The 20,110-nt window shown below is 58.3% G+C and overlaps 1 protein-coding gene across 1 annotated transcript; it reads right to left on the bottom strand.

Annotated features, from left to right (window-relative positions):
- Positions 1-1,678: 1,678 nt before the first annotated feature.
- Positions 1,679-19,680, bottom strand: TCF25 (TCF25 ribosome quality control complex subunit). Its single transcript, XM_074913542.1, has 18 exons — positions 19,488-19,680; positions 18,416-18,583; positions 16,684-16,758; positions 14,682-14,806; positions 13,139-13,204; positions 11,881-11,963; positions 11,172-11,302; positions 8,878-8,977; positions 8,060-8,153; positions 6,958-7,050; positions 6,221-6,326; positions 5,672-5,831; positions 4,568-4,655; positions 3,835-3,993; positions 3,167-3,257; positions 2,831-2,910; positions 2,172-2,244; positions 1,679-1,959 (listed from the first exon to the last, which is right to left on the bottom strand). Exons 1-18 carry the CDS (start codon positions 19,656-19,658, stop codon positions 1,798-1,800), a joined length of 2,025 nt encoding a protein of 674 aa, XP_074769643.1. The 5' UTR covers positions 19,659-19,680; the 3' UTR covers positions 1,679-1,797.
- Between the last annotated feature and the right edge of the window lie 430 nt (positions 19,681-20,110).

Below are 20,110 nucleotides of genomic sequence, written 5' to 3'. Positions count from 1 at the left end.
CGCCCGCCGGCCCAGGGGGATGGGGAAGAAAGGGCCCTTTCTCTGCCCCACTTTAAAGCCGGCTCCCGCGGCTCCTCCTCCCGAGGAGGGTGGGCACCCGCATGACGGCGGCACCCCGGCAGTGAGGGGAGATGCTGCCGAGGCCGCCGGACCCCCGGCACGGCCCTGGGGACCCCAACGGCTCGGGGTCACCGTGCACTCGGGAGTCCCACGTGCCCTTCGAGGGGTCCGTGCACCTTGGGGGGGGTCCGTGTGTCCCATACAGGGGTCCACACGCCTTGGGGTCCCTGAGTGTCCTGGGGCGCTGTGTGTGCTGGGGGGATCCTGCACCCTGGGGGACTGTGTGTCCTGAGGGGGGTCTCACAGGCCCTGTGCGCCCTGGGGGGGTCCATGAACCACGGGGTCCTGCACGTCCCTTGGAGGGGGGTTGTGCAGGCACCCCGGGGACCCCAGTGGGACCCTCCCCACTGCAGGAGCCAAGTCTCCCACCTGGCTCGGCCCCGGGGAAGGTGTTTTGCCACCGTGGGACGGGCGAAGGATCCCATAGGGATGGTCAAAGGCGCGATTAAAAGCGATGCCGTGCCCCGGCAAAGCCCGGCGCCGGGGGGGGGACACGGGACCCATCTGACCATCATGTGCCTTCGGTCGGTGTTGATGCCTGGAGCCGCTCAGCTGCCAAAGAGCTATTCAGGGCTCCATGAAAAGGCCGATCCCGCGGTCGTTCCCACCGGCCGCTTCCGCTCCTTCCCGGGGGGCAGCGGGAACCCTTCCCGGTGGCACAGGGCACCCCGCGGCTGCGGCGCGGATGAAAGCGGCTCAGCTGGATGCGCTGGGAAGGGGGTGGGGGACCCCAGGCCGTGCGGTGCCGGGAGCCCCGGTGAACGTGTGCCGTGCGTCGAGCCGACGCCGGGCGAAGGGCAGCAAAACGCCGCTCGGCCCCTGGGAAACGCGAGCAGGAGGAATCCAGACCAAGAGCCACCGGCTTTCCCCCTCCTCCTCCTCCTTTCCCGGCTGCTACTCGGCTAAAACGCGCGCCGGTACGTGCCGTGAATTTTTAAGCTTTTATCAACAGAGGCTTTGGGAGCAGCCAGAAAACGCCGAGTCGGCAAATCCAAAGCACGGGGAAGCGGCCGGGGCTCCGGTGCCGTGGGATTTGGATGTGCTGCCCCAGCCCCCGGGGAGGGGACGCAGCAAAACGCTGCAGAAGGAGGAGGAGGAGGAGGGGTGGGGTGGGGGGGAAGGATTTATTCCGGGCAGCGCAGGCTGGCTCAGCGTTAGAGCCATATATACACCGTTACGCAGCAGAAAAGGGAAAAAAGCTTTGTGGGCAGCAAGGCTGAGCTGAGGGTTTGAGCACAGCTGACCTCATTCCTGGCTCTACAAGGTGACGGTGGGGAAAACCAAGGGACAGGGCGGGAGAATATAGAGAGGGGGGGGCCCTTCCACTCCCTGCATGATGCAGCACAAGGAAAAGCCGCTCCCCGCACACACGGGGGAGCTGGGAGAGATAAGACCAGGAGAGCGGGCGGGGAACGGGCCAGTAACCGTGCGTGGAGGAGGGCAGAGGGGGACGAAGGTGACGTGGGGACGAGGACCAGCTGTGCCAAGCTCTGCCACGGCCCGACAGCCCTCACCCCCCGCCGGCGGCAGCCCCCACCCCCGAGGGAGCCCAACCCCGCGGCCAGAGCGAGCGCTGGGGCTTTGCGTGACTTTATTGGAGCGCGAGACGAGTCTGGGGTGGTTACAGAAGGTTGGGGGGGCAAAGTGGTGGTGGTGGGGGGAAGATGTGCACTCGGCTCAGTCCCAGTCCCCGTCGCCTTCAGGATTGTCGTCTCGGGGGGGCTCCTGAAACTGGATGTTGGCCAGCATGTCCCGCATGGCCGCCATCAGCCTGTTCACCCCCTGGTTAAGGTCCTGCCCTGCTCCGGCCTCCTCCTCCCCGTCGTGCCTGATGTCCCCCTGCAAGAGAGCAGAGCTGGGGGGGGGCAGGCAGGGAGCTGCCCACCTGGCCACAGCGGGCAGGGAGAGAGACAACGGCGCTTGCCAAAAAGCATCAGGCTGCTCTGCAAGCTGACGTTTCCCCGGCGCACATGCCAAGAGCCCCTCCCTTTGCAGAAACACTGTGCGGTGGAAACTTCTGTGTACCGACAGCGCAAGCTGCCTGCACCTACCTGCAAGTTAAAATTTGGCAACAGCGAGCGGAAGAAGAGAGATAAAGTGCTTTCGTTGGAGGGATGGTTCGTTCTGAAAGACACAAGTCACAGCATAGTTGGGGGAGGCTGTGGTGGGACTCGACCTCTGGCTGAGGATGCTGGAGAGAACCACAGCCCCACCCCAGCCAGCCCTGACAGGGGGTATTGGGGGATTTTGGGGGATTTCTGTGGATTTCTCAGCCCAGGCAGACAGCACCTGGCCAGCCTCTGCGCGAAGCAGTCACCAAAAGCACTATCAGGTTTACTCTGAGCTGGGTCAGTGCGTAAGACAAGTACAGGCTGCATCAAGGCTGTGCTTAAACCTGTATTTACCCTAAACCACCTCAGTTTAAAAAAAAAAAAAAAAAGTTTTGACTGTTTAAGTTTTTTCCAGTGGCCTTTGCCTCAATGGCTGTGAACAGCTGCCGTCACGGACTGTGACCACCACGAAGAAGCAGCAGGACCAGTCCTGCCTGTACGCTCTGCCTCTCGGCGAGCACCGCAGGCCTGGCTGCTCTTCCTCCGAGCTGGAGGAAGATGTCGGCTCCGAGCACCCACGTGCACCCAGGCCCGGGGCTGAGGGCGCGCCGGGAACGCGCCGGCTGTGCCAGCGCAGAAACCAGGGCTGGAGAAAGTACCTTTCTGGTCTGGTGTAGGAAACGATGGAGTCCAGAGGAGGTAAAGGGTCGAACCCCATCACGGGCTGCGAAGTCACCTCCTGGAGGGGGAGGAAGAAAGAAGGGGTGAAGGGCGCATCGGCGGCAGCGGCGGACACCGAGGCAGGGGGATGGTGGGAGCAGCCGGACAGCCCTTCATGGCGGGGGGTTCCGTGGCGGGGGGTTCCGTGGCTGGGGGGACGCGCCGAGGTCAGAGAGTTCCTTTTTTGGGGGTGGCCGGGGTTGGAGACGCGCCCAGCGCCCGCAGCGGGGAGGCGAGCGCCACCACACCGCGTGCGCCCCGTCGGGGCCCCTCACCAGAGGCAGAGCTGCCGTCGCCTCCTTCATCTCCGAGAGGATGACGTGGCGGTAGATGTTCCTGGGCGCGCTCTGGTACCGCATCTTCCTCCTAAAGCAGGGAGGGGGGACTGGGGATCGCACCGGGCGCGCCTCAGCGCAGCCAGATTTCCATTTCTGCTGCTCTAGGTGCGGCGGCAGCTTTGTCCCCGGCGCTGGGGGCCGCGCCGTGCCGGGCAGAGCTGGCTTAAGGCGAAGCCAAAGTCGTTTGGGCAGCTGCTGCTCTCAGATGAAAGGGCAGGACAGCTCAGGGACACCGGGCAGCTCTCCCTTGCCCACCCCATTCCTCTGCAGCTCGGCAGAACAAACTAACTCCAGTTTAGGACAAGACTTAACGCCCCCCTGCTGCTGCTCAGGGCTGGGAAGTGTTTCTAAGCACCCCCTGCCTGTGAGCGGTGCAGCCACAACCCCCGCCCTCCCGGGCCGTCCCCAGGGCACACACAAGGGCTGAGGCCAGGGGAAGGCAGCGTGGCACACACTCCCCGCCCAGCGCCCAGAAGAGCCTCTGCCCTCCCGGGCAGCGCCGCAGCAGCCCAGGACCTGGCTCCTCTGGGCAGTGCAGCTCCCCCCGGCTCGCTCCGTCCCCAGGGCAGGTGGCAGAGCCGCTCCCCTCCGCCCGCTGCACTCACTTGTGCTCAGAGTCCTCCACCAGCGGGTCCCGGGCGTCCACCATGCGCAACACCTCGTGGACCTGGGTCTCCAGCCAGGCCATCACGGCTGGGTCCTTCCAGAGGGAGTGAGTCCTTCCCACGTAGAGGGACGTCAGCTGGTTCAGGGCGGGAGGCTGGCTACGGGAGACACTTGTTATTCAGGGCACTCTCCTCCTTCCTGCCTGCAGGTCCCCGTGCGGGCTGGCAAGGGCTCGTCTCTGCACCGTGCTTCGGCAGGAGAACACGAAGAGAGGAATCGCAGTCTCCCTGCTTTGCTATTTCCATCTACCTTCACCAGTTTTTCTGCCTCCGTCTATTTTTGGGATAAGCGTAGCCACGAGATGAGAGTTAACGCTGCCTTGACCCGAGGGGGAGAGCATTCGTGTGTTTGGGAGGACCACGTGTCAGGGAAATCCAGACTGGTAGGAGACAGCCTGCCCTGAGAGCACACACATGTTGTTCTCTCTCACTGCGTGTACCGACAAGCTTCGGTGTGAACTTCTGACCCGCCGCGTTAAGGTGAGGTGGGTCTGTGAGCATTATCTGGTGGCCATTATGGAAATCCATTATCAAAGCAGCTAACAGCCTACTCAGGAAAACCAAATACCCTCCTCCGCAGCTCTGTAACTCCATTAGCTGCCTGAGCAAGCAAACGCCCCACTACTGCCAAAACCCATTCCTCCTCTTTCCCGAGAACATCTGCAGGGCTTACCTTATCTGAGCATTCAGCCCGAAAAAGGGATGGGACGCGACCCTGGCGTCGGGCTGCACGCTGCAGCGGTCCAACAGCGGCATCAGCACTGCAGGAGAAAGTCAGACAGGTCGCTGGCAACAGCCCCGGCCAGGAGCATCGCGGAGCGGCCGGTCAGGGCTGCGGGGAGACAGCCCCGTCCCGGGGGGCCAGCACCCCACCGGGCCGCCGACCAAGGGCCCACGACAGGATGCTGCTGGGGTTTATGCTGCGTTTGGATCTCCGCGGGGATGACGGAAAGAGAGGCAGAGTAAAGGAAAAACAAACTTTTTTTTTTTTTTTTTGTCCCCCCAGTGGAATAAGGTGCCATTTTCTGCACTTAGCGTGGCTGGCCTTTGAACTTGAACAAGGGTTTTGTTTCAGTCACCGTGACAAGCAGCAGAAAAGATGGTTTCCACCAACACAAACTAAACCTCTGTTTGAGAGCTGGTTATTCCTGCCTATACAGACACACCCTCCTCGGGGCCTGAGGGGCTGTATATCTCCTTTCATGGACAGCAGCAGTGAGTGGATGAAAGCAAGAGCGATGGGCACCCAGAGAGAGCAGCACATCTGAAGCAGAGCGGTGCCTCGGAGGGAAAGCCAAGAGAGACGCGCTGTCTCTGGCCTGAGCAAGCCTGCGGTGAAACGTTTCCCTGCTCTGAGACTCCAGTTCTCATCCTTCCCCAACTCGCACGGCCGTGACCGTCTCTAATGAGGGGGCATCAGCTGCTCCAAGGGTGTGCAGGAGGGGGAAGAGCCCCCGGTCTCCTCCTGACACGGCTCACGGCTGCCGGGGCCCGAATTGGCGTGGCCGGGCCTGGCACTGCGCGGGGTGGGAAAGCAGAATCCCCCCGCCCCACACCAGCCGTGGGTACGGCAGGACCTGCCGCCGGCCCGCCCGAGCTGCCTCGCCCTCTCTGAGTCAGAGCTCCCATCTCCCACGGACAGAGGCGAACGCCGTTTGCAACCCACGGGCAAACTGCTGCCTCTGCGCTCCACGGCCTGGAATCCAGCCTTCGCTCTCACGGATGAAGACAGTGACAAAGCCTGCGGGGATGGACTTACCGGTGGGGACAGACTTACCGCTTGGGAACATGATCAGCGCGAGCTGGATGAGCCGGGCTGCCCTCTCCCGGGCTTGGCTTATCTCCAGCTCCGAGCGCTCCTCCTGCTGGCTCAGGAAGAAATAGGCCAGCGGCACCGAGAAGGCAAAATTGGGCAGCTGGGACAAATTCCGGTGACTCTGCAGGATCAGAGAGAGATTTACCGAGAAATGATGCTCCGCAGAACGATCTCGATGTGGCTGGGCTGCTCACAGGGTGGGGTTTCTTGCTTTGCTGGATTAAATGACTTTCCAGCTGCTGGCTTGGTGCCCCCACAACCGAGTAAGCAGTTTTGAGTTTGTACAACTGTTTGCAGGGTATCGGGATTACAAGAACAACACCCCACCCCCCCACCCCAGCTTTTATGCATCATTCCAACGCTGCTGGGATGCCAGCCTGGCCGTGAGACAGCCCTCAAAGGCTGCTGTATCCTAACCTGGACAGGAAAACCTCCTGCTCTGTGGCACAGCGTGCCAGCCCAGGAACCCGCTCTCCCCTGGCTGCCCCAGGCTGCCCGGTGGCACCTCACCTCCCACTCCTGGAAGATGCGGGTCAGGAAGGTGTATTCTCGAGCTCGGAGGGACAGAAAGTCAATCAGCAGCAGCACACACAGCGGGTCGTTCTCTGGATCAAGGCTTCGGAGGGAGGCGAGCATGAGGGGAGGAAACAAAAAATCAGTGTCACAAAAGCTGAGGCTGCTGCCCTCGTTTTTAAGTCAAACAAGACTTTCCCACAAGCACCCAGAGCTTCTGTGACTCAGCAAGTGGAGAGAAGGGGAAGGGGATTGTTCCTGCACGGCCAGGGTGATGGTGCAACGCCCTGCCAGGTCTGTGACCCCGCAGAGGGGTGACAGTCCCCCTGTCACTCCCCCGGGAGGGGGATCAACAGCCACAAACCAAGCAGGATGAAACCACCGTTGTAAATCTGCTCTGCAGAGACTCCTGGCTCTGTGGACCAGCCAGGCCCACAGCTCAGTAGCCAAGAGCAAGGGCCACCCCAGTGCCATCTCTTTAAGCCTCTTTCACAGCAATCACCTCTCTCCAAAGCAGCACCACAGGTAAGAGCACGGGCCCAAAACTAACCCGTGATGCTGCATCTGTAAGGAGTGGACACAAGCCCTCGCTGAGCCTGGGAGCAGCAGAACACCCCCGGGGTTTCCATCCCGCCCGGGCTAGGTGCCGTGTTCGAAGCGCGTTCCCCCAGGCCTGAGACGCTCTGACCCACCCCACAGGGAACAGGCTGCAGCCCTCGGCAGGGGGCACCTACCTCAAAATCAACTTGCAGAACTCCAGGGCTGTCCGGGGACAGCCTCGCTTCTCCAGGAACATCAGGTGCTTGAAGAGAGCCAAGAAAAAAGCCCTGCGTGGGGAACAGCGAGAGGGTTTAGCAGCCAGATTTGGAGAGAAGCACCCTCGTGCCACTTGGGAACGGGGACACCCAGGCAGCCCCAGCTCCTCGTCCCCCCGAGCATCAGCGCTGCGGTACAGCCAGTGGGCCCAGGGAACCCAGCCCCCTGCAGCATGGGGTGCCACAGACTCCCACATTCCCATCTCTTGGTTTTTTAATCTCTTTGTACATCCATAGGGACAGCAAAGCCGTGGCTGCTCCACAGACCGGGGCCAACAACTCACAGACAACAGAAACAAGTAAATCTCCCCCAGTCTGCATCCTGCCTCGCCCCAGCCCGTGCAGGGACGGTGACACAGAGCCTGCACAACGCACACAGGGTGGGGGCTGACACCCCAGCGGGGCGAGACCCAGATCACAGCGTTCAGGTCACAGGCAGCACGAAGCCCATCAGTGAGCGGGTGCTGGAAATCTGAGCAACCTCCAGGTACGGCAGTTTGGGAGAGATGACTTGGGTCAGCTGACTGGAAAATTCCCAGAATAAAGTCACCTTTCCCCGCAGCTGCAGAGCTATCGTTACATAAAGAGCCAGGCCGGGAGCAGTGTGAGGGCCGGGGCTGGTGGCAGGGCAGGCAGCACACAAGTGACCGAGCACAGCCGTAAAACACGCAGATAGTGTTTTTGTGACAAAAATAAGTGTCGTTTTGGGCTAAGGGGTACTAATTGCCTGAGAGGGACGTGACGGGGAGGAACAGCTCATGCTCCAGTAAGAAATCCCTCGGGAAAGAGGGTGTTTGCAAAGAAACCTCAGTGCCAGAGCTGCCGGTAGCCCAGCACCCATCTGCTGTCTTGCTGAGGGGCGCTGCCACCGGCCACTGAGCTTGTCCCAACAGAAAGGGACGTTCAAGGTCCCCCCCCCGGCGCAGCACATGCCGTGGATCTGGGTCTCCGTGTCCCAGGCAGGCCAGAGCACGCCGTGAGGGCTCTCGGTAGCCGCGGGGCAGGCAGGCGTGCTGCCTACCTGTTCTCTGGCCGCCGGTAGTCCAGCCTGCAGGTCCCGCTGGTGAGGCTGAAGACGGGGTGGAACGCGCACTCCAGGCTGTACAGCGCCCGCTCTGTGGGCAGCGAGGACAGCGTCAGGCCACGCCACCCCCGCGCTCCCCAAAGAGCCGTCCCTCTGGCCCAGAAGATAATCGAGAGCTCTGGCCGCTGTGAAATGAGTTCCCGGCCCAGCAACGCACAAAGCCACTTCTGAGCACGTGCTGGCAGCAGACGAGCGAGCCCCGATCCCGTCTGCGGGCGTTCGAGCGCGTTCTGGTTGTGTTCCTCCTTCTGGAGGAGGGCTGGGACTGAGGCTGCTACAGCTGCCTCTGCCACAGCTATCTGCACACAGGGAAGCCAAAAATCCTGTCCCTGCTTCGCCTCTGGCTTCTCTCATGGTGCTGGAGAGCACACGCCCTGTTCCCAAACACAGCCAACACCAGAGGCCACGGTCAGTCTCTCGAGGTGGGCAACATGGTGCTGCTGCTAAATCAGACCCTCCTCCCCCAAAGACACCCTGCAGGCGGGACCCCGCCACATCCGCATAATCCCTCCGTTCATTTGGAAGGTGAATGTTGATGAGTTTTCCCCCAGACAAGCACGTCCGGCTCTAAAAGCCTCCAGCAAAAGCTGCTGGTGGGCAGGACCACAAAAGGCCGAGTGCTCAGGCCCCAGAGACAGACACGGAGCCAAACCAACCCTTCTGGTTTGCTGCTTCTCTGCTGAAACGAAACCAGAACGGAACAAAAAGCCTTTGATCGCTAATTCAGGCCAGGACATCTGCTCCTCAGCTCTTACCTATGAGATCGCGGGCCATCTCCTGGTCCTCCTGCATGCGGCACACGTCGCTGAGCTGCAGAAGGGAGTCCACGTGGTACGGGTTCATCTGAAGCAGCAGCTACAGGAGAGCACGAGCTTGATTACACGAGGGTACAAGTCACCGCTTTCCCAGGCACGCTGGTGGCGACTCCCAGCACACCTAAGCTGCCAACCTTGAGGGGTTTGGGGACCCCCCACCCCTCAAAGATGCCATTCAGAGCATCTCCTCTCGCGAATCTGCTCACTCGCTGACCCAGGTACCTTTCCAGCACCCCAGCTCTGCGATGCGCAAAGCCAAGGCCTGAGCACACGGCGCAAAGCTCTTCCTTTAATCCCAACCCGGCGGGCAGGGAGAGCTCCCCAGCCCCATGCAGGATCCCAGCCCTGGATCGCAGCTTCCCTCAGGCAGGTCCCTGCCAGCCCTCCCAGCTTTCCCCGAGCTGAGGCTGGGCCTTTGCCCATCTCTGCTGGCTTCTGGATCTCCCCCAGCCCCACCATGTCCTTCGGAAGCTGAGGGCCCAGAACTGCACACAATATTCCAGATGCAGGCAGCAGGCGTAATTACATTTTTGTTTTATTCTCTATCCCTTCATAATTCTGAGCATTTGATCAGGCTTTTGCTTCCTCTGGGTACTGCGAGGACATTATGACACATCTATCACAAATCCAGGATCCAGCTCCTGAATGGTAATGGATTAAAAATATTTTTTTCCAGGCTTCAGCACAGAAGTTTGGCCACACCCAGAAAACCTCTGCATTCACTAATTATATTATAAATGGGCTACTTTTTTCCAAGTACCTAAAACTCCATTTCAATATGAAAATACTGAAGCTACTTCAAATCTCCTCGCAGTTTTGGGATTATTTTTTTTCCACTCAAACTGAAAAAATACAACTTCAAAGGCTCCAGAAGTTGCACACCTGCAGGGCAGGGGCCAGCGTGGCCACCTACAGCGCAAAGCCTTTATGTTCTAGGCTGCCTCAGCCCAACACCTTTGCCTCAGTGCCACTTGCCTGACATTTCACCCCTTCCTTGCTCTTAAATTCCTTTCTAGTCCTCATCTTTGGAAGAGATGGAGCCCCTAGCATCACTGGGATGGGGAAAAGTGCTCTTCACACGCTTATGCCTTCACCAGCAAGACCCTGGGCAAGTGCAGAAAAAACACCAAGCAGGACACACCTCCCCCCACAAAACCCCTCAATATTTTGCATGGTGAAACCACAGCAGCAAGGCAAACCTGGGCCCCAGCTGCGCTGGGACTGCAGCTATCACAGAGAAACTGCTTGGGGGTTTGAGGTACTTCCAGCATCGGTGAACCCATCTGGTAGATTATATGTTTAATAGAAAAGTGGAAGACTAAAGCTGTGGGAATATTGTCAAATGTAGCCAGGGACAGAGCACAAAGACCAAAACGTGCCACGGAAAGCCCGTGCTGCTCTGCAGAGCCGTGTCTGAGCCCTCCTCAGGACACTGGCCCCCATGGCCACCCCTGCGGCGCAGCAATGCCCCGCACCACGGCGAAGCCCTCGGTCCAGTCAGCAGGCAGGACTGATGAGCTGGAGAGAGCAGCAGCCACGAGCAGAGGGTGGGAAAGCAGAAGGAAGTAAACTTTATTTAGTAGACAATGGCCTCTTTAAGAAACTTCTCCAGGGCATGGATCTGAGCTCATGTGGCCAGGGTTTTCAGAGCAAAAATACCTCGGTTATGGTTCAGTAGGGCGCAGAGCAATTTTACTGTTGCTTATCACTACACACCATAAATGTTACCATACAGTTTAATGAGCTTGGACACGCATGAAAAACTTCCAACACAAAGACTGTTTTGCTGAAATACCAAGAAAAGACATATTTTTGATCCATGCAAGAGTTTATAAATACAACAGCTGTTGGTTTAGGCTCCCATTTAAAGATGGGTTTATACAGTATTGCCCCTGTCCCTGAAGAGCTGAGACAAGGGAGCTTTATTCCTGCCTTTTCAGCCCAACGGTCAGTTCCTGCGGGCTCCTCTTCCAGAGGGGCTACCTGGCATGCCTTCAGGCAGAGCCACCGAGGCTCGGCCACCAGCCACTGCACCTCGTTTGCACCGAGGTGGCCACTTCTCTTATTCATGAGGTGAAAGCAGAGCTCAGCAAGCAACGCTGCCTCGCCCCACACAGAGGGGGCACAGGGCTCTACGGCTCAAAAGGAGACAAAAACCCCCAAACCTAAGCACGGGGACGCATCAGCCCACCCCGACCTGCCGGGGAAAGGGGGTGAAGGAGGTCACAACATACCACAATGTTGTTGGGGTCCATGGACTCGACAGCATCCAGGAACTTGAACTGCACTTGCTGGTACTCGCGATGGTGCTCGAAGGTGAAGTGCTGCACTCCCCTCCTGGTGTCCACCAGCTGCATGGTGATACCTAGAGGGTGCGGGGATTCACAGGATCATCTGGGTTGGAAAAGACCTCGAAGCTCCTCCAGCCCAACCATGAACCTCACCCTGACTGTTCCCAACTCCCCCAGATCCCTCAGCGCTGGGTCACCCCAAAGATGCGGGTGCCGCCCGCCAGAGCGGCTCTTCTGCTTTCCCATCGCACAGGAAGCTCATTCACTGGCTCCAAGGCAGACGAATTCCCAGAAACTCCCAGAGAATTCCGCTCCTTTCCCTCCTTTCACGAGTCAACATCCAAAACCCACCCAAGAAGGCCAGGCAGTTTGCCCTCCCCATGGATATTTCTCATTATCCACCCGCTACCTAAAATAACAGGGGAAAAAAAAGCTCAAGCGCCAAGATACAACAGGACAGAGAGAGGAGGCATTTCCAACGAGCAGCTCCCTTTCTGCATCAGCCAGCGAAAAGCCTGGGCCTGACAGGTGATGAAAGCAGCTCCAGTTTCCACGTGCTGAGGCTCTAGGAAAGCCAGGCTGGCGGGAGCAGCTGTCCGTGCCGGCGCGGGCACGACGTGGGCTAGCGGCAGCGCGGCACCGAAAGCCTCACCTGTTTTGCTGTAGCGTGGCCACGTGTTTTTGGGAGCCGTCAGCCACGTGCTGCGGACGTACTGGCGCTGCCTTTGCCTGGGCCTGAGGAAATAAACACGACAGGTCACAGGTTTTCTGTACGAACAGAATGAGGAGGGTTGAAACCGGCCAGAAAAAGGTGATTCAGGGAGGGGGGGGCGAGGAAAGAAAAAAAAAAAAAAAAAAAATCCAACATGTTCCCCAGCTGCAGCCCTGCCACATGGAGCTTTTGCCCAGAGATTTAACAGGTTTGCCTTCAAGACACCTTCACCCAGGCTCTGCCTCACTTGAACCATTCCTCTCTGGGCCAGCCAGTGCCTCCAGCATTTCCACTTCAATAGCTTCTCTCCCCTGTTTTTATTCCTGCCAAGTTCTCAGCTGCCTCTTTGCTTCAAACAGCTTCCCAGGTCCAATTAAGAGAGTCCCATATCCCTCTGACTCATCTCTCTTCCCAGCAGTGCCTTCAAACGTCAACTGATTTAGTTTAAGCCGTGCTCAGAAACGCAACCGATTTAATGGTTCGGGGCAGGAGGAATTCAGAAACCAAGGCTACTCTGAGAAAGTCATCTCCCCTCGTAAGAGACTGCTGCTTCTTCCTCAAGCACTAAGTATTTTTCCACAGACTCCCTCAGGAAGGTTTCTCCTTCCACCATCGCTGCCCGGAGCTCATACCCTTTGTACATGCACTTTTTCCAACCAGCTCACAAAAGGGGGGATTTTCTGGGTAACACTGACCACAGTGCAGCAGGTAACGGCACAGAGACCTCACACCTGAAAAGCAGCAGCTTCCCTACACCCCTGAAAGCAAGTGCATGAGACCTGCCCCAGAAAATATTCAGGGTCCCCTCTGTAAGACATCAGAGACTTTGGAATAGCAACAAGAGACAAATGCTGGAGAAAAAAAAATTAATCTAAGTCTATACGAATTTGAATGAAAGGACTTTAGAAGAGTGTTTTGGTGGTAAATGAGAGGGGAAATCAGGAAAAGAAAAAGCAAATGCTAGTAAAAGCCTTGAGAAGTTTTACGTCCCCTCCACATATACCACAAAAAAAAATATTCTCCTGTCCCAACATGAGATGGGACAGGGGAATAGTGTCTTCTCATTTAGTAAGACACCCCAACCCCCAACTTCCCTGCCCAGATGTGGCACTGGGGGCTCAGTGAGCCATGCCAAGGGGAGGACAGACACACAGCGACTCAGACTTTGGCAGGGTTTAATATTAAATTCTGGACTAACCTCTGATCACCAAGAACAGCACGAGCCCCGAAGTATCTCTTCAACTCATTCTCCGGATTCAAGTTTCTGAGAAGGTTGAAACATGAAAGAAAAGCTACCATCAGTTAAACACAGCCAGAAGTCTCACACCGGCATCGTCTCCATCAGCACCCAGCGCTCTGCTCCTCAAAGTGTCTCTGGCCAAGCCCCCGACCTGTCACACACGCCGCTGATCTGACACAATGCACAGAAAAACAGACTAAAAAGGGTCAGAACAGGAGGCACTGCAAGCCAGTTGGAGCAGCTGCATGCTTCCTTCGTGCTCTGCTCCAAAGACAGGGAATACTTCTGCTGCCCTCTCCAGGGTACTCCCAGGACAGTCTCCGTTCAGGAGAAACCTGGAGAACACAAGACACCTGCTGCCGAGCGCAGCAGCAGCAGCCTGCAACTCGGGGCAAGCACCCTAAGCACTGCAGGGAGGCTGGCAAGGATTACAATACATTTTTTTAATACAAAGAGCTGGTATCAAACCAACAGTTTTCTTTACCATTTGGCCCAGATAAGGGAGGTGTATTTCAGAGGGGTTTCTCTCTGCTGACCCGTGAGCAGGACTTGAAGACAGGGAGTGGGAAGGAGGAGATCCAGCCAACCCTCACCCACTCACAGATTATCCAGCCAAGGTTTCTAATTAGTGTCTACTTGACCTGAGAAGTCACTGAAGTTTAAAGCCACCCCTGGATAAACAAACATTCTGCCTGTGCTGCAGCGTCCCCGAACAGGCTACGCTAGCACCGACTGCCCACCAGCCTAGACTCCGTGTTGATGCAGAGTGACTGGAGGTTTCAAAACCGGGACTGGCAAGTTGTCCCAGCTACAAGTTTAAATGTTTTCTCCAATAACAGAAAGAGCTGCCAGTGTCTGCACCAGCCCAGGGCTCCAGAACACGCTGGACACACCAACCAGCCCATTCCTAACAGGTTTCCCAGTGGATACAGGCCCAGATGTTACAGATCTCGAGTTTGAGGCAGATTCATTCCTCAGCTCTTGGACACGCCTGGCACTTAGTCTGCTTTGTTGATGGTGACATGCAGGGAAGGTTACACAAGTCTAACTTGCTCTGCTGGTGAAATTAGCTCCTGGCACTGCTCGGCCCCCCTCGGAGGACAGCACAGGTGGCGCTGGGGCTGCTGCTCACGGCGTCTGGTCTGAACGCGGCCACTCACCTGGCCAGGAGAATCTGATGTCAAAGGTTTAAGCACCAAGGCTCTCAGTAGCTCTGCAGAGATTCTCTTGCAGAGTCTCAGAGTGTTTTAGGCTAAGATGGTCCAGTTGCCCACTCAAACCAGGCCTGACAGCAGGGAATACCAGTCACCGCTCAAAACCGAACACAGCTCTAAGAGCAGCGGTTCGACACGGGGACGTGCACACCCATTACCACAACTGCTTCCGAGCAAATCCAGAATTTGCAGCCAGATCATGCTGGTGGGCTCCCATCTCCTTTTCTCAGGGGAACAGATGCCCCCATCACGCCCAAGGGCCAAAATCAGGAAGGAAGCAGCACTACCTGTGCTCTACGTAGAGCAGAGGCCGACTGTCGGCGATGATTCCGCTCTGGGTCTGCTGTGAGAGCCCACTGGTGTCCTCAATCTTCTCCAGCAAGCTGTCGATGTCTTCCAGGTCGTTGTCTTCCTTAAGACAGACACAGGCAAAGAGAAGGCAGTTATGACAGAGTGAGCCACCGCAGCACACAGCTTGCACACCCAGCTCCTGCCGGGTCCCTCAGCTCATCCTGAGCTCCGCACGATACCGGTGCAGCCCCTCGGGCTCTCTTAGCGAGGCCTCCTGCTCTCCTCTCGGCACTTTTATCCCACCTTCCCTGCCCAACGGCCCCCGGACGGGCTGGCTGCACTTCCTGCTTGCTCAGGGCATCGCAGGGCTGTTGCTTTTCCCACCCTTGTGCGTGTGAACGCGCCACCTGATATATCTAGCGTGTGCAAGAGCCGGGGGGCTGGCTGGGCTGCAGTCTGCCCCCTCCCACCCCGCCTTCGCTGTGCTTCCTCACTCACGCTGCAATCCCTGTGACAGCAGTAAATGCTGGGGTGCCGATTTTAATCATAAATATTTCAATAATCAGCCTTCACCATCTACTCTCCACGGAGACGTTACTGCTGCGTCCCTCCTAACGAGGTATCAAACGCCGGGGTGATTTTAACCCAACTCTAAGGCGTTGTGCTCCCGCTTTCCCCGTCTCCAAACCACGCAGAGTACCTCCAGCAGTGCACGCTCAACAGTTGTGTAACGCTTTTATCCTGATTTCCCTCTATTTTTCCCCCACAAATAGCAAGTGACGCATTTCTTAGGCGGCTGTTTCACATCCTCCTCATGATGTACGTGGGTGGAACACGGAATTCCATTCATGACACCCAAACAGCCCTGCGAGCTTGCCTTTTGCAGCTAAATATAGCCGCTCTGCGGGGAGCGGAGAGATGACAAGTTTATAATGTGCTTCGCATTGAAGCGCTCGAACAAAGGGGGTACTATCTCCAGCTAGCAAATCAAACTGCCTGCATCAGGGTTTGAAGTCTTCCTAGAGCCTGCAGCTGGCAGATGTCACCCTATCACCCGCTGGTTTTGGAGTGGGAGAGGAAACGAGCTCTTTGATCGAATTCCCTGCCTCGGGAGCAAACCCAGCTGAATTCCCGGGGAGGAGGCGGTGGCCAGCTGGGCACCCTCACCGGAGACACGGCTCACCTGCCCAGCACTTCAGCACACCGCAGCTCAGGATGCTTAGCAAAGAATCTCCTCCGAGGGAATCGTTGAGACTCTTAAACCTCAGCAGAAAATTAGTCCCCACTTAATTTCTATTGAATTTAAGAGAGAAATCCGCTTCGTCTCCTGGCCTAGCTGAGGTAGATAAAGTATATTCAAACATACGCATTTGTTTCTTATAGTTTTGTCCGTAACAAACGCAGAAACTGGGCCAAGCTCTGGCTCCACGCACACTTCCTTAGGGGTAGAAAGCTGAGCCTGAGAGAACTCCCGGCCCCTGCTCCCTCAGCGCTGAGGGGACAGAGCGGGGCCCCCGGCAGCACCTTCACCTGCGCACGAGCAGACGAGACCCTGTCCCCATTCAGAGGCTGAACTACAGCGACAGCACGTGGCTGGGCAGGGGGGAGAGGGAAGGTGAGGGAGGGCTGGCGAGAGCTCTGTAGGGCTCTGCAGAGAGGGAGAGCTACCTAAGTAGGGCAAGGAAAAGAGAATGGAAATGCAAAGCCCTCGCACGGTACCCGCTCCCGCACGGAGCCTCGAAGCAGAGATGAAAGAAGGTGCTGGCGCGAGGATTTCAGCCCTAAGCATCTGCAGCAGAGCTGCGCCAGCCCCGGCTGCTCACAGAGCCACAGTCAGAGGCTGCTGTTGCTATTTCGTAATTTTAAATGAGTACAAGGCAAAAAGGAGCATTCTCGCCTCAAAAACCTTTCCTGCAACCACCTCAGAGTTGCCACTTTGTTCAATCCCACAGGAGAAATTAGCACAGTCACTCACTCTCAGAGCAAACGCAGACGTACCAGAGTCTCCCCTGCCGAAGTTTTCTTGGTTTTCCTTTTCTTTTTTTTCTTTCGTGGCTTGTTACTCAACACAGGCTGCAAAGAGAAAGGGAGCGGCTGTCAGCGCACCCCCACGGACCACAGGGATAAAAGCTCCATGGGGAGAAGAGCATTTCCCACTGGGATCAGCACGCCAGGATGGCCCTTAAATGAATCCAGCATTCATCCTTTTGAGTTTGTCAGCGTGTGGAAGTTAAGACACAAGGAGAAAATGGAGTAAAGCACCAAAGGTTTGCAATTGTAAGGGTTAAACCTCAGCTGACTTTCAGATCAACGTCTGAGACTGCAAAATCAGGCAAGAAGCAGTTTAGATATGCCAGGTGTGGAAGAAACGTTTCAGTCCTCCTTCAGTCTCTCAGATAAACTTTATTTCTGTCTTTCTGGTGAGCAGGACAGTTTCATCACTCCAATCTCCACAGAAACCAACACCTGCCCAACAGCACCGCGCGATGCCGGCTCCTCTCGCTGCAGAGACGCCAGCTCCCGAGGCCGTGTGGCAGTCCCTACCCGGACAGGCCCGCTGCTGTCCTCGCTGCCTCTTCCCCAGGGCACACACAGCTACAAAGCACATTTCCAGGATTTACACGGGTAACAGAGCGAGTGACAGCGTGACCAGAAGCACCCCCCAGCTCCCGAGCTGCTTTCAACACCAGGGGAACAAGCAGCCCCGACGAGGCTCTACCAAACAGTGGGGAGACACCCCAAGGGCTCCCACGCTCCCACCCGGGAGGCTCTGAGCGCAGCAGCAGGTAACCCTGCAGTGTTTACACAGCGAATTCACTGGGTCAGGCCTGCTGGAGTCACTGCTCAGGCGGGGACCGGCCAAGCTGAGCTCACACAGCACATCCAGAGTGTTCCCAAGCCCCTGGGCTGGCTGAGGCACCAGCACAGCTGGGCCATGCACACACAGTGCTCTCTGCTCCTCTGGCCACACCGCCTGGCACCCAAAACCCACGGGCACGGCCCCAGACACTGAGCCTTAACGGGTGAGACCAGGGGGCCAAACCCCCTCCGCTCCCCTTGAACCTCATCTCCAGCAAGATACAGGCTGGACTTGTGATGTTTCATGTTAATTAAAGTGGCCCTTTCCTTACACACTTCCACAAGGAGACACTTCTGAGCTGACCACAGAAAAAAACCTTAACACAAAATGACAAAAAAAAGCTACAGGGAAGAACAAGCACACGATTTAGTTTCCATTACTCGGAGTCTTCACATCATCCCCTCCAAAACAAACACTTTGCTAAGCATCTACTCACCAGCCCAGCCCCACACAGAGTGCAGAGCTCAATTAATTGTGCGGTGAAGGGAGCAGAGAAGTGATCTCTGTTTCAGAGACACCAGGTGCTTTCCTGACACGGTCATGAAAACACAGCACAAGGTTTTCCTTCAGAACCTTCCCTCTGCATTGGAAAATCTCCGCGGATCCTAGGTGCAAACCATCAGCACCAAACAGCTCGTACTCCTCCAGGTCTGGAGCCCCACGTGCTCAGGTTTAAACTTCCTGCTCACATCCCTCTTCCCGAGACTCACATCCTCATCCTCCAACAAAACCCAGGCGCAAGGGAAGAGCAACATATTGTCCGTCACCACAAAGCCCCTCAGTGCACACAGAGACAAGGAAATAAGACAACTTCGCCCCACGGCTTGCGTGGTGATCGCCTTCGTCACTAAATCCCCGCAGTTTAGTTACCGTTTGGTCCGGCTGCTCTGCCTCCTCCCCATCTCTCTGCCCATCACCTTCAGTCTCTTGAGTTACAGCCCCTTCGTTCTTCCCTCCTGGTGCATCCCGCTCGCTGAGCCGGGCGTTCGCTCGCTCCTCTCCGGGCGGCAGCTCATCCTCCGACTCCTCGGCGGTGATCTGCGCAAAGAGACAGAGAAGCTGCAAGAAGAGCCGGTGCGGGGCTGCTCCCTGCCCTCTCCTGCACCCCGGCAGGGGCTGAGCTCCCCAGGAGCTGTTCCACCTGCAAACGGAAGAGAAAAAGCAGCACGGGGCTCAGCTGCCCAACTGGCTTCTCCAGGGTCGCAACGATGCATCCACCGCACAGCACAGCCCTATCCAGACCCTCTTCCTCCTTGGGAAGAGCCTCCAAAACCAGCCTTGCCTACGCCTGAACAGCCAAGGAGAGGGGCCACTGGGACTGGCCAAGGTGCCCCGAGAAGAAGGACCTGGCTCTGTCACCCCAAGGACCCATCTGTGCCACCAGGGCCCGCCTGGCCCCCGACCGCCAGCGCCGCCATCTTGCAGGGTTGGGAAGGCAGCAGGAATATTCCCAATAACAGCTTCACCCGCTGTGTGAGCACCCCGATCCTCAGGCCCAGCTCTGACAACATCCCACCCCAGCCCCCCCAGCCCCTCCCTCCCATTCCCTCCCAGTTCAGCCCCAGTTGCTGCCCCCTCAAGCCTTCCCTACACCCTGTCACCCTAACTCCCTCCCTTTCCTACCCCAACGCTGAGTCTCCCCCAGGCCCCCCCAGTCACACACCGCCCCAAACCCCTCCCCAGTCCCACCCCAGTCGCTGACCCAGACCCCTCCCGCCCACAAGCTGTCACCTCAGCCACCCCCCCCGCTCCAGGTCACTGTCACCCCTCTCGGTCACCACCACCAGCCCCCCTGTTCCCTCCAGTCACCCCCCAGCCCCTCCCTCAGCCACCGTCCCCAAGTGGCCCCCTCACGGTCACTGCCAGCCCTCGGCCACCCCCCACAAGTAACTGCCGCCCCCCCCCAGGCCCCAACCCCTCCGCCAGCACCGTCACCGCTCACCAGCTCGAAGCGGTTGCTGACGCCGCGGCGGGACGGCCCGCAGTATCCCTTCCCATCACCAACCGGCGGTGACAGCCCCTCCCGGCCGCGGTCCAGGCCCAGCTCGCCCAGACCGGGCTCCTCCTGGCCCCGCTGCTCGCCCCGCAGGCGCCGCAGGGCCCGCCGCGACATGGAGCCCCGCGCCCTACTGCGCCTGCGCGCGCCGCAGCCGCGCGCCGCAGCCCCGCCCCGCGCCTGCGCCGGCCCGTCCCGCCGCACTGCGCCTGCGCTCCCCGCCCCGTGGCGTTGCGCGTGCGCACTGCGCAGGCCCCGCGACCTGCGGCGCGTCCCGCGCGAAATATGTCTCGGGCCGGGGGGGGAGGCGTGGGACCGTGCGTGTTCCCGCGGCTCCGGTGCGGGATCGCGGCGGGACACAGCCCGGGGGGGCCGGGGGCACACCGGGGGGCAGTCTGGGGGGGCATGGGAACGGCGGGCGGGGTTTTCCCACGGGCCCTGTGCGGGGTCACGGGGGGGCACAGCCGCGGGTCGCGCAGCGAGGATGGCCCCGGCGGGGGGGGGGGGGGGATGTACGCGCTCGAGGAGGCCACGGTGGAGTGCGGGGGGCAGTGGGACACCCAGCCCCA

Source organism: Athene noctua, chromosome 9 (genome assembly GCF_965140245.1).
Source record: "Athene noctua chromosome 9, bAthNoc1.hap1.1, whole genome shotgun sequence".
NCBI classification, from domain to species: Eukaryota; Metazoa; Chordata; class Aves; order Strigiformes; family Strigidae; genus Athene; species Athene noctua.
The sequence above is the reverse complement of the archived record's forward strand: the minus strand, read 5'-3'. Positions and strand labels throughout refer to the sequence as shown.

What these genes read in the sequence shown, in the direction of transcription:
- TCF25 (XM_074913542.1), bottom strand. Translation starts at nt 19,658, where the DNA reads ATGTCGCGGCGGGCCCTGCGGCGCCTGCGGGGCGAGCAGCGGGGCCAG. An exon ending in TCAGCAACCGCTTCGAGCTG is followed by an intron (nt 18,584 to 19,487) that starts GTGAGCGGTGAC and finishes CTCTTTGCGCAG; the next exon opens with ATCACCGCCGAGGAGTCGGA. An exon ending in GGGCTGAATGCTCAGATAAG is followed by an intron (nt 3,994 to 4,567) that starts GTAAGCCCTGCA and finishes TGTCTCCCGTAG; the next exon opens with CCAGCCTCCCGCCCTGAACC.